General features: G+C 46.0%; 1 protein-coding gene across 1 annotated transcript in view; it reads left to right on the top strand.

The window, feature by feature from the left end:
- Positions 1–13,278, top strand: part of TARS2 (threonyl-tRNA synthetase 2, mitochondrial) — an 84,693-nt gene that overhangs the window by 46,121 nt on the left and 25,294 nt on the right. Inside the window, exons 10-12 of the mRNA XM_030187565.1 lie at positions 645–811; positions 925–1,087; positions 1,394–1,531. Coding sequence (XP_030043425.1) covers positions 645–811; positions 925–1,087; positions 1,394–1,531 — 468 coding nt within the window. The remainder of the gene's footprint in view (positions 1–644; positions 812–924; positions 1,088–1,393; positions 1,532–13,278) is intronic.

Below are 13,278 nucleotides of genomic sequence, written 5' to 3'. Positions count from 1 at the left end.
GCAAGAGGTGGAGATGCCACCATCCCAGCTCCATAGCACGTGGGTTTGTACCGTAAAGGTATATCTCGGATTCCTCCATTGATTAGGACAGAACAAGATTGCTTCACACTTTGTATTCTTGTAGGGTATGTAAATGCCGTTACCTGGACGTTGTGGTACAACTGACGAATCAAACATTCTGTGGCTACAATCTCATGATCATGGCCGCAGAAAGTGTGTGACCCTCGGAGACATGGTCCAATGTCTCTGTGGAGGGCCCACCCAGGTTACAGACTCCATTTGGGGATCACCACCCACAGTTTGGGAAACTGTGATTAAAATCTGGGGGGAAAAAGACAGGCTACCAAGACTGCTTCCTCATCCAGTCTGTCTGAAACTGTGTTCCTCAAGTTGCTTTATTTTGGCCGCAAAGCATATGATATAAATACGTAGTCTCTTTAATCCTGATGGTTGGTATTGTTTGGTGTATGTTAATAACGCATGTTGTGCATTGAAAATGCCAATAAAAATATGGAATTCTAGGAAGGCATGGCCTTTAAAGCCCGTTGAATTAGCGTCTGTTCGTGTCCTGCAACCCATCATTGTTTGAGTTCTTAGTGCCATTGGACTTACTCATTGTGCTGTCTTCTGTGGTTCTTTTGTAGAGTGAGTACAGGAAACGTGGCTTTATGGAGGTGATCTCCCCAAACCTGTACAATGTTAAGCTGTGGGAGACATCTGGTCACTGGGAGCATTACAAGAATAACATGTTCTCCTTCCACTTGGATGGCGAGACCTTTGCCCTGAAACCCATGAATTGCCCTGGTCACTGGTGAGTCCCGAGGCTTGTAAACCCTCTGGGAAAGGGGGGGAGGAGAGATATTGAAGGGTTTTGATTTACTGAAAGCGTGGCTGTGACAGCCTCTGTCCTTGTTTTGCTTACAGCCTGATGTTTGACCACCGCCCACGGTCATGGCGAGAGCTCCCCGTCCGGCTTGCTGATTTTGGGGTACTGCACAGGAATGAGCTCTCGGGCACCCTGTCAGGCCTCACCCGGGTGCGCCGTTTCCAGCAGGATGACGCTCATATTTTCTGTGCCATGGAGCAGGTAAGGGATATCCCACGCCCTGACTGAGCAGGTATGTACTACAGAAGCTGAGACACCCCCTCCCCCTCCCCTCTGCACACATACAGAAGCCATACTGAACCTGAGAGGGACAGTGACCAGAGGGGAGGCTGAGGAGAAAAGGATCACACAGCAAGTCTTACAACCCCTCACTATAATGTGCCTTCCAACAGGAGTGCATGGATCCCTCGCAGCTAGACAGGAGTTGGCAGTCAAGGACATGTTTGTGTGTTTCCAGCCTTTGGTTTTTGTACTGATCTGTTTTCTTACTGTTTTCCCTAACTGCAGCTGGATGTTGAGATTGCTGGCTGCCTGGACTTTCTGCAAACCGTGTACTCTGTGTTTGGCTTCACGTTCACTTTCTGTCTCTCCACTCGCCCAGATCAGTTCCTTGGGGATGCCGAGCTCTGGGATCAAGCTGAAAAGGTTGGCATCTTTTCTCATGGAGTTTCAGAGCGGGCTTACAGTCTGAGACAACAGACAGTGAAATTGCATGCACAAAGTCTTAAGGAAGATCAGTGGAATTTGAACTGTAGTGGTCCTGGTTCACAGCCTGCAGCTCTGATGGCTAGGGAATGAACCCTCAGAAAGAGAGTGCTGATCACAGCATTTCATTTTTCTGTTTTGTTACATTTGTACTCCGCGCTTTCCCACTCATGGCAGGCTCAATGCGGCTTACATATACAGGTACTTATTTGTACCTGGGGCAATGGAGGGTTAAGTGACTTGCCCAGTCACAAGGAGCTGCCTGTGCCTGAAGTGGGAATCGAACTCAGTTCCCCAGTTCCCCCTAACCACTAGGCCACTCCTCCACGGATGGCTCATGACTTTTGAGTGTTCAGATAGTGGTGTCTAAATTCTCCCTTCTTCTTTCATCCCTGCAGGCACTGCCTGGGACAACTATGGTTTCCCTCTGTACTTGCCCCACCCCCATTGATCTCTGGCCTCCATTTGGGCACCCATAGTTAAGACACCAATGTGTATATGTGGCCAAGCAGCAGCACCCAAAAGTCCTGCTGTTGGAAATGGGATGTTGGGCAAGACAAACCTTGGGTTTGAACCAGTTGGCTCTTCTGATGGATGTTGTTATAGGAGAACACATTTAACTTGCTCCATTGAAATGTCTGATGCAGTTCTGATTACTCAAGTGGGGCTGATTTGAGGCCATAACCTCATGAACACCCACTTCTTTGGCTAACTTGGTTTGAAAATATTTTGTGCTTGTGACTGATTCCTTCGTACACTCAGGCCAAGATGCACTAAAGTCGTCGTTAGAGCCGTTCCGTACGAAATTCCATAGCGAATCGGTAGGGAATGGCTATGCATCAAGGAAAGGGATAATATTTGGTGGCTGACCATGTTGAATGCGCTGGACATGTCAAATTGCAGGAGAAGTACATTATTGCCAGTTGCAATTGTTTGTTTGAATTTGGTTAAGAGAGTAACTAGCACTATTTCGGTACTGTGGTTAGATCGAAATCCTGATTGTGATTCGTGTAATATTGTGAATTTGTTCAGGTAGTGGGTGAGTTGTTTGGTTACCATACTTTCCATTAATTTGACTACCAGTCATTCCCCCCTTTTTAATAATAAAAACGTTTTTTTTGGCAGTGCTTCACAGCTGAGAGACCAGGAAGTCTATGAGCCAATCACAGCGCCTTTAGCCGAGCTAAATGCGCTGTGATTGGCTCAGAGACTTCCTGGTATCTGAGCTGAGTGAAGCACTGCCAGAAAAGACGTTTTTATTATTGCAAGGGGCCAAAATGGGCGTTTTTTTTTTAATGGCCGGCCATTTCCCCCCTTTTTTAATAATAAAAACGTCTTTTTTGGCAGTGCTTCACAGCTGAGAGACCAGAAAGTCTCTGAGCCAATCACAGCGCCTTTAGCCGAGCTAAACGCGCTGTGATTGGCTCAGAGACTTCCAGGTCTCTCAGCTGAGTGAAGTACGGCCAAAAAAGACGTTCTTTATTATTGTGGAGATGAATGACGGCGAAAACGGACGCCTTTTCTCGGTGGCCGGCCTCAACTGCACTTTTTTTTTATATTGCGGCGGGGGGGCGGAATGACGGTGAAAACGGACGCCTTTTTCCGATGGCCGGCCTCAACTGCACTTTTTTTTATTATTGCGGCGGGGGGCGGAATGATTTTTATAGCAGTTTTTTATCAGTTTTCGATCCCGCGCAGCCCTAACGAGAGGTGCAGTCCTCTCGTTAGAGTTTCCAGCGTTAAGGCACTCGAAAAAGCTTAGTGCATCTCATTACAATAGGGTTTCTACACAATTTGCTCATCTGCATTCCGTTTTCGTTAGCTGCTACCGTCGTCGTAAAACATCTTTTACTGCATGCCAGTGTTTACTACTTGTTCATTAATGGCTCATTATTGGCTCGTTAGGTTTATTACATCTGGCCCTCAGTCTCTCATCGCCCGCATAGTGGCTCCAATCCTTTTTTTTTTTTAATTTTCTTGTATATAAAGGGCCTTACAACAGTCTTGAGTCATGAACATCGGTCACATTGCTAGCAGGAAAAAGGCAGTGGAACAAGATCCTGGAAACTCTACTCTGCTTGTGATTCTGTCAAAATCCATTTGTTAACGCTACTCTTTTTATGTACATATTAAGATTTATTACCTTTTTTGAAGACATTCACCCAAAGCAGTGTACAGCAAGAATAACCTGGACATACATGTTACATGATTGAATTAATAATAAAAAAATGTTGAAATACCAGTACACACTATCACACAGTTTGATATTTCCAGTGTCATTAAAACAGCTTAGTAGATGAGGAAGTGACGTCAGAGCTCTGAATGGCTGCCTCGATCTTTAGCTCCCGCTCCTTCTTACATAGTAGATGACGGTAGAAAAAGACCTGCATGGTCCATCCAGTCTGCCCAAGATAAACTCATATGTGTATACCTTACCTTGAATTTGTACCTGTCTTTTTCAGGGCACAGACCGTATAAGTCTGCCCAGCAGTATTTCCCGCCTCCCAACCACCAGTCCCGCCTCCCATCACCGGCTCTGGTACAGACCGTATAAGTCTGCCCTCCCCTATCCTAGCCTCCCAACCACCCACCCCTTTTCCCCCCACCTGCTCCGCCACCCAATTTCAGCTAAGCTTCTGAGGATCCATTCCTTCTGCACAGGATTCCTTTATGCATATCCCACGCATGTTTGAATTCCGTTACCGTTTTCATCTCCACCACTTCCCGCGGGAGGGCATTCCAAGCGTCCACCACCCTCTCTGTGAAAAAATACTTCCTGACATCTTTCCTGAGTCTGCCCCCCTTCAATCTCATTTCATGTCCTCTCGTTCTACCGCCTTCCCATCTCCGGAAAAGATTCGTTTGCGGATTAATACCTTTCAAATATTTGAACGTCTGTATCATATCACCCCTGTTCCTCCTTTCCTCCAGTGTACACATGTTCAGGTCAGCAAGTCTCTCTTCATACGTCTTGGAACGCAAATCCCATACCATCCTCGTAGCTTTTCTTTGCACCGCTTCCATTTTTTTAACATCCTTCGCAAGGTACGGCCTCCAAAACTGAATACAATACTCCAGGTGGGGCCTCACCAACGTCTTATACAGGGGCATTAAAACCTCCTTTCTTCTGCTGGTCACTCCTCTCTCTATACAGCCTAGCAATCTTCTAGCTACGGCCACCGCCTTGTCACACTGTTTCGTTGCCTTCAGGTCCTCAGATACTATCACCCCAAGATCCCTCTCCCCGTCCGTGCCTATCAGACTCTCCCCGCCTAACACATACGTCTCCCTTGGATTTCTACTCCCTAAGTGCATCACTTTGCATTTCTTCGCATTGAATTTTAATTGCCAAACGTTAGACCATTCTTCTAGCTTCTTCAGATCTTTTTTCATGTTTTCCACTCCCTCCGGGGTGTCCACTCTGTTGCAAATCTTGGTGTCATCTGCAAAAAGGCAAACTTTACCTTGTAACCCTTCGGCAATGTCACTCGCAAATATATTGAACAGAATCGGCCCCAGCACCGATCCCTGAGGCACTCCACTACTTCACCTTTCCCTCCTCCGAGCGAACTCCATTCACCACCACCCTCTGGCGTCTGCCTGTCAACCAGTTCCTAATCCAGTTTACCACTTTGGGTTCTATCTTCAGCCCGTCTAGTTTATTTAAGAGCCTCCTGTGGGGAACCGTGTCAAAAGCCTTGCTGAAATCTATGTAGATTACGTCCATAGCACGTCCTTGATTTAATTCTCCTGTCACCCAGTCAAAGAATTCAATGAGATTCGTTTGGCACGATTTCCCTTTGGTGAAACCATGTTGCCTTGGATCTTGCAACTTATTGGCTTCCAGGAAATTCACTATCCTTTCCTTCAGCATGGCTTCCATTACTTTTCCAATAACCGAAGTGAGGCTTACCGGCCTGTAGTTTCCAGCTTCTTCCCTATCACCACTTTTGTGAAGAGGGACCACCTCCGCCATTCTCCAATCCCTCGGAACCTCTCCCGTCTCCAAGGATTTATTAAACAAATCTTTGCTAATAATCAGCATCATTGGATATCAGCTGCCACTTTTGTGCCAATTTCGAGCACGGGAAAAACAAAATAGTGTTTCCTTTGGATAATCATGAGTAAGCTGCCTTCATCGGGGCGCAAGGATCCGGAGCGCCTTTTGACTCGCTCGACGGGTAAGGCCTCTCAGCACCATATTTCTCCTGCTCTCCCTTCTCCCTCCGATTTTGATTCTGCAGTTTCAATAGCGGACGCTTGTACGTCGCATTCCAAGCGTGTTTCATCGAAATCTTTGCAGCAGTGCTTAGTAAATATCCAAACCGAGATAAAAGCCTCTAAAGAGGAAATGTTGGATAAAATAGATGTCTTGAGCGTCGACCTTAAAGAACTGGGTGGGTGCGTGGAGGAGCTGGAGACTCGTGCTTAGACCAGTCGGAACAGATGGCTAATGCAGAAGCTCACCTGGGAAGATTTGAAGATCGGATGGAAGATTTACAGTACAAAATGGACGACCTTGAAAATCGTGAGCGGCGGAAGAATTTGCAATTTCGAGGTGTCCCCGATAACGGGGCTGTGGAGAACGTTCCAGTAATAGTTCGATCACTTTGTAAGCAATTGATGGGAGATAGCGGGGACACTGCTTCTATTGTGATACAGAGAGCACATCGCGCTTTGGGGAAACCCTGAGAAAATCAACCCAGAGATATTGTGGTCAGATTTTCTAACTTCACTGATAAAGAAAATCTTCAGAAAGCTCGAAACTTCCCCAATTTGAAGTTTAATAAAGCTAAGGTTTTAGTGTACCAAGATTTGTCATCATTTACTCTATCTCTAAGGTGGGCTATGAAACCTGTTCTCGACATTTTGTCTAAGAAGAAAGTTAACTATCATTGGGCCTTTCCATTTACCCTATGTTTTTCAATTCAGGGGAAGACGTATAGACCCCGTAAGCTGGAGGAAGCTTGGAAAATTTTGCAGGACACCAACATGACTGAATCTCCTTTGCCTAAACACTTTATGGCTCCAGCCACCAAGGAGAGGCTTCAGCAGTGGCAGAGGGTATCTCCGAAGAGAAAGAAAACGCTGTAGAAGGCCCGAATTGGACTTAAAATCTTTTGATCTGTTCGCTGCCTTTAGTTGGAGCCCTTTCCATTGCTGGATTTGGACTTGTAACTGTACTACAAAGGTGTTTTTTGTTTGGGGGGGGGGGGTTTGTTGGGGTAGTGTTCTGAAAGATTGTCTGAAAGGAGGCTTGTGAGGTGCGATGGTGGCTGGATGGAAGTGAGTGGGGTGTGGGGCGGGGTTTGGGTGGTTCATTCGGAGCGTGGCTTGTTTTCTCCTTGATCTTCCCACTCAGGTTTCCCTCTGTTCTGGATGTCTGTTTGGTGGTTAGGGTGGATTAGGGGGCGGGGGGTGATTGGGATTGGACAGGAAGGGGGGTTAGAAGTAGTACAAGATGTGTGAGTTGTGAGTGGATTTGGGGGCAGGGGGGGCTTTGGGAGGGTGGGAGAGCATTAGCGGGTGTTGACACAGGGTCCATTAGGCTAGGTTGGGTGTGTTTAGGTTTGTCAGCTGGTGATACACAACAGATTTTACCCTTATCTTTATTGTAAATGACAGCATTAAAGGTTTTTTCATATAATGTTAAGGGGCTGAATTCTCCCCAGAAACTCCAAAAATTGTTTAAAGAAATTGTGCATTATGGCCCTCAGGTTGTGTTTCTGCAGGAGACCCACTTCAGGAGAGACTACGAGTGGTTGTTGGTTCATCCTCGTTATCCCCATGTGTTCTGTGCCTCGGTGAGCGATGGCTGAAAGAAAAGAGGTGTTGCGATTTTACTGCACTGTTCTTTACAGGCGACAGTGGAGCACATAAAACAGGATCCTACAGGTAGATTTTTGTTTTTGACACTGAGTATAGATTCTAATCCAGTAGTGCTGGCCTCAATATATGCACCAAATCAATCTCAAGAGGTGTTTTTCAAACTATTCGTTCAAAGATTCCTGTTACACAAGCAGTTCACCTGATTGTTGGAGGAGATTTTAATTCTACCATTCATCCGGCAATGGATAGATCTGGACCTCCTGTTGCAAATGATTATAAGATTTCAGGTGCTTTCTCTGAGTTGGTAAGAGACCTTGTTGGTGTCCTGCAGACTCAGGAAAGATATCAGGAAGTATTTTTTCACGGAGAGGGTGGTGGACGCTTGGAATGCCCTCCCGCGGGAGGTGGTGGAGATGAAAACGGTAACGGAGTTCAAACATGCGTGGGATATGCATAGAGGAATCCTGTGCAGAAGGAATGGATCCTCAGAAGCTTAGCTGAAATTGGGTGGCGGAGCAGTTGGGGGGAAGAGGGGGTGGTGGTTGGGAGGCGAGGATAGGGGAGGGCAGACTTATACGGTCTGTACCAGAGCCGGTGATGGGAGGTGGGACTGGTGGTTGGGAGGCGGGAAATACTGCTGGGCAGACTTATATGGTCTGTGCCCTGAAAAGGACAGGTACAAATTCAAGGTAAGGTATACACATATGAGTTTGTCTTGGGCAGACTGGATGGACCATGCAGGTCTTTTTCTGCCGTCATCTACTATGTTACTATGACCTGGGTGTATGTCATCCCTGGCGGCTAAGGCATCCAGGTGTTCGGGCTACACCTTCTATTCGCATTCCCATGATACCTATTCCAGGATAGATTATATTTTGATAGATACTTGTCTGGCCAAAGGGAGCCTTGAAATGGGAATGGGACCCATTACAATATCTGATCATGCACCAGTCTGGGTGACCTTTCCTTCGTTTTGTGACGAGGGTAAAGATATAAGATGGACTCTTAATACTTCTTTGTTCCGGGAACCAGAGTTAGTTGCTGGGTATAGAAATGTATTGAAAGATTACTTGCAGCATAATTTGTACTCGGTTTCTTCTCTAGGGGTACTATGGGACGCGCTGAAGGCTGTTACTCGGGGATATTTTCTTCAAAAAGCGAGCCAAAAGGCACGGCTACAGAAAGCAGAAATAACTGACTGCTTGTCTCAACTTCACACTTTGGAAAAACAACACAAAACCACTGGTTCGGATCATACTCTCAGGGAGTTACAGGCTACGCGATTGCGTTTAGATGGTATTTATTCTGAGCAGCTTCAGTTTATTAACCAGCATCGATGGCAGACCCATTATAGCCACAGTAATAAACTGGGACGTCAGAAGAAAGTGGACAGGACGATCTTTAAAATAGATGATGGAAGAGGTTCCTTTCTAACTACTTCTCCTCTTATTCGTCATTTTCAGGACTTCTTCCATACTCTCTATTCAGTTGACACGTCTTTATCCTCTACTCGTATTGATGAATATTTAGCAGCTCGATCTCTGCCTACTTTATCCCCTGAACAACTAGCTTTATTAGAGGGCCCGATTACATTAGAGGAGGTTCATAAGGTTATCAAATAGCTTCCAGGATGTAAGTCCCCTGGACTAGATGGGTTTCCGAACGAGTTTTATAAGACTTTCTTAGGGGAATTATCTCCACTTCTGTTGGATATCCTTAATGAAGTATGAAAGGGTAATCCCCTCCCAAGTTCTATGATGGAAGCATGGATAGCGGTGATTCCGAAACCAGGTAAGGACAAGACCAATTGTGCATCATACCGTCCAGTCTCGGCTCTCAGTTCTGATGTTAAAATCGTGGCAAAGGTTTTGACAAATAGATTAGCTTCGGTGCTGTCGGTCCTGCTTCATCCAGATCAGGTTGGATTTGTTCCAGGCCGACAAGCTATGGATAATATTCGTCAGGTGCTTAACTTAATACATCTTGCCCATCAGGAGGAATTTTCCTTTTGCCTACTAGTATTGGATGCAGAAAAGGCCTTTGACAGAGTCCATTGGCCTTTTATGGATAAAGTATTGGAAAAATTTGGATTTGGCTCTCATTTTAGATGTTGGATTCAGGCACTTTATGCATCCCCATCTGCATGTGTGCAGAGTAATGGTGGTAATTCTTCGCTATTTCCTCCTTGGAGGGGGACGCTGCAGGGCTGTCCTTTTTTGCCGATGCTTTTTGCTCTAGTAATGGAACCGTTAGCCGAGCAGTTGCGTTCTAATATTAATGTAACGGGGATCTCAGTGGGAGGAAATGAGTACAAAGTGTCACTATTTGCGGATGATATATTGCTTTCTTTGACTAGGCCCTTGATCTCGTTCCCCTATCTGCTACAAGTTTTAAATGAATACTCTATGGTTTCTGGTTTTAAACTCAATATGGGTAAATTGGAGGCTATGCCGGTTGGCATTCCACCAAACTTGTTGGCTTCTCTTAAAGATAAATTCCCTTTTTGCTGGGTTACCAGAGGACTGAAGTACTTAGGTGTAGTTCTTACTCATCAATTCATTGATTTATTTTCTGCAAACTACCCTCCTCTCCTGAAAGATATCTATAGAGATTTGGATCGTTGGGATCAGGCGGATCTATCTTGGTTTGGATGTATAGCTACTTTAAAATGAATGTTCTCCCTCGATTGATATACCTATTTCAGGTCCTTCCCTTGAGAATGTCTCAATCCTTTCTTTCTGATGTGCAAAGGTGATTAAACTTGTTCATTTGGCATAATAAACGGCATAGATTACCACGTTCCCTTCTCTATCAGGACAAGGGGAAGGGGGGTTTGGGAGTGCCTAATGTTGTTTGGTATTATAGGGCGGCCCAGACCCATTCTGCTCTAGAGTGGTACCAGAACTCTCATCAGAAACTTCGGGTTAGGCTGGAACAGGAGGCTGTGGCTCCCTCTCTTCTTTGTGGGCTCATGTGGATCCCTAGAAAGTTCCGTAGAATTCCTTTGCCCTTCGATTTCGTCCACCTTATATTATAGGGATGTCATATTCCCTAAGCCTGAAATGGTGCTCTCACGTTTATCACCTATTTGGATGAATCCAATGTTTCCTCCGGGCATGGGTCGGGGGCCTTTTGCTCGATGGGTGCTAGGTCTTACAAATTGGGGTCAACTGTACGAGGGGGACACCCTTAAATCTTTCGACACTATGGTGAAAGAGTTCTCCATTTTGCCGTAGGAGTTCTGTGCCTATACTCAGCTGAGACATTTTTTATCCTCTCCCACAATCAAGACCCAGATACTTAGAGAAAATCCTTACCTGGAAGATTTTTGTGAGGACTCTAGGGGCACAAAGGGCTTGATTTCTGGCTTGTATAAATATTTGAGATCCTTGGCTAAACCTGCTTGTGCGCACTGTAGAAGGTGGCAGGAGGAGTTGGGGATTGAAATCAATGAGGATGACTGGTCTCTCCTGGAGCGGGCTTCTCTAAAGGTCTCTATCTCTGTTCCTATAAAATAAAATTGTGTCAAGGTGCTGTACAGGTGGTACCTGACGCTGGCACACCTTAGTCAAATTTATTCTCAAATGTCAGCTTCATGCTGACTATGGGTCACCTTTGGTGGACTTGTGGGAAGGCTAGGGCCTATTGCAAGGGAATACAATATAGATTACAGATATGCATAGAGAGACCACTTAGTTGGTCTCTGCTTTATTTTTTGTTTTGCAAACAGCCCCAGAGCCTAACCAAGTCCCAATCCTTACTGGTGAGACATGCGATGTCTGTGGCTCGTGTGATATTGGGTGCGCACTAGAAGCGACCTTCTGTCCCTCCTATTACTAAATGGTTAAACAAACTGGTATATTTGTGAGATGGAAAGACTTTGGGCAATCAAATGTCACACTCTAGCCAAATGGGAGGCTATTTGGAACCCCTTTCTGAAGTACTGTGCTTGCTGAGCTGATGTGTGGTGCAATTGGATCCTGTGTAGTTGTGGAATTATGTGGGTTGGGGGGGAAGTGAGATATGAGGAGCGGGTGTGGGAGGGGGGAAGGTTTAGGGGAGATGGGTATACGAAAACTGTTAAAACACTTTGAAGTTGCACTTACTTTGTATTACTTCAAGAAATATTACTGTGGTATTCTGTTGGGGTATGGTACTCCTGAAAGTTTTGGTAGTGTTGGCTAGATATGTTATTGCATATGTTATTGCCCTCCCCTTGTTCCTTCTCACCCAGTACTTCCCTCGCCCTTAATTGTCTTGTCTGTCTGTATTTTTAGATTGTAAGCTCTATTGAGCAGGGACTGTCTCTCTGTGTCAGGTGTTCAGCGCTGTGTGCGGCTGGTAGCGCTATACAAATGCTAATAATAATAATAATTGCATACATGTTCTGGTATGCTGTACTCTGTAAAGATGTCTTGACAATTGTTTAATAAAGACTTCATACAAATTTAAAAATAAAGATCTTAGTAGATAACCCAGGGGGTAAGTGGAGGTGAAATGTATAGACCGATAAGATAGTAACAGGAATTTCGTAAGTGTGACAAACCTAATGAAAAAAATTGCAGTAGGTGCAGTCAATTTTAATCCATGTTCATGTGACTAGCTAGTTAATTACAGGACACCAGTGACGGATTAAAGCACGAGAGGGTAATTCTGTAATTCCCACATTGGTATCCCAGGAAAAGTACCTGCACACATTTACTCCTGCTGTTTTATCGGGTGCTTTATCTCTGTAAAAATATCCTTGCCTGTGTTTCCCCTGCAGCAGATGAGTTGGCATGTTGCATTCAAGGGAGGGCAGTTTTAATACACCATCTGGTGAAATTGTAGGTCTGAGGCAAAGACTAGGAAGTCTTAAGCACCAGTAACTGCGTTCTGGTAGAAGGGAAGAGGCTCACTGTGTTTCTTTTTTGAGATCTTGGCAGAAACGTTGTGTCAGATACGGTGAGTTCCTGTGCTGAGCAGTGTGCTGCTGGGTGTGAAAAGACACGGACACGGGTTCTGCTTGACGGCTGAGCAACCCCGAAGTTCACCTGTGGTGACCGCCGTTCCCCGAGGGTTGAGCCCCCAGGTTCGGGCAGCCGAAAGACTTATACTGAGAGGCCAGGAAAGGGGGCGCCCAGAGAGACCAGCCAAAGGAGAGCAGAAGGAAGAAGTTCAGGAGTGGGTCGCAACAGAGTGACAGGCAGTAGGCTAAGGAGTGTCTTGGGTCCAGGCAGGTATACAGGCGGGTAACTGACCCGGGAGTCACCAGGTCCAGGCAAGATATTCAGGCAGGCAGTAGACAGGATAATAACCAGGTCCAGGCAGGATATTCAGGCAGGCAGCAGACAAGAGAGTAACCAGTTCAAGGCAGGATATCCAGGCAGGCAGCAGACGAGATTAACCAGGTCCAGGCAGGATATTCAGGCAGGCAGCAGACAAGAGAGTAGCCAGGTCCAAGCAGGGTCTTACAGGCAGGCAGCAAACAGAAGAGTAATCCAGGTCCAAGCAGGGTCTTTACAGGCAGGCAGCAAACAGAAGAGTATGCTGAAGAGAAACGCTTACCCAAGTAGAAGCCGAAGCAATGAGGCAGAGGGAAAGCGTCCCAGGAATAGTGCAGGCTTTCTGTCGTAGACAGGAACCAGCTGAAGGAGAGAGCTTCCATAGGTCAGGTAGGCAGAGAGAAAGTCAACACAGGAGCGTGGTAGTAAGGCAATTAAAGAGCCTGGAAGCCAGGCAGAGAGAGCAGATCCAGGTGCATGAGAGCAAGGCAATCAAGGTGCCTGCAGCCAGAGAAGAAGTACACAGACATGGCTCAAGGCTGAGCCAGTGAAGTGTGTGTTGCCAGGACCCTGCGCAGCCTGAGGACACCGCTT

The sequence above is a fragment of the Microcaecilia unicolor genome, chromosome 14 (genome assembly GCF_901765095.1).
Source record: "Microcaecilia unicolor chromosome 14, aMicUni1.1, whole genome shotgun sequence".
Classification (NCBI taxonomy): domain Eukaryota; kingdom Metazoa; phylum Chordata; class Amphibia; order Gymnophiona; family Siphonopidae; genus Microcaecilia; species Microcaecilia unicolor.
Note: the sequence above shows the minus strand (reverse complement) of the source record. Positions and strands in the feature narration are given on the sequence as shown.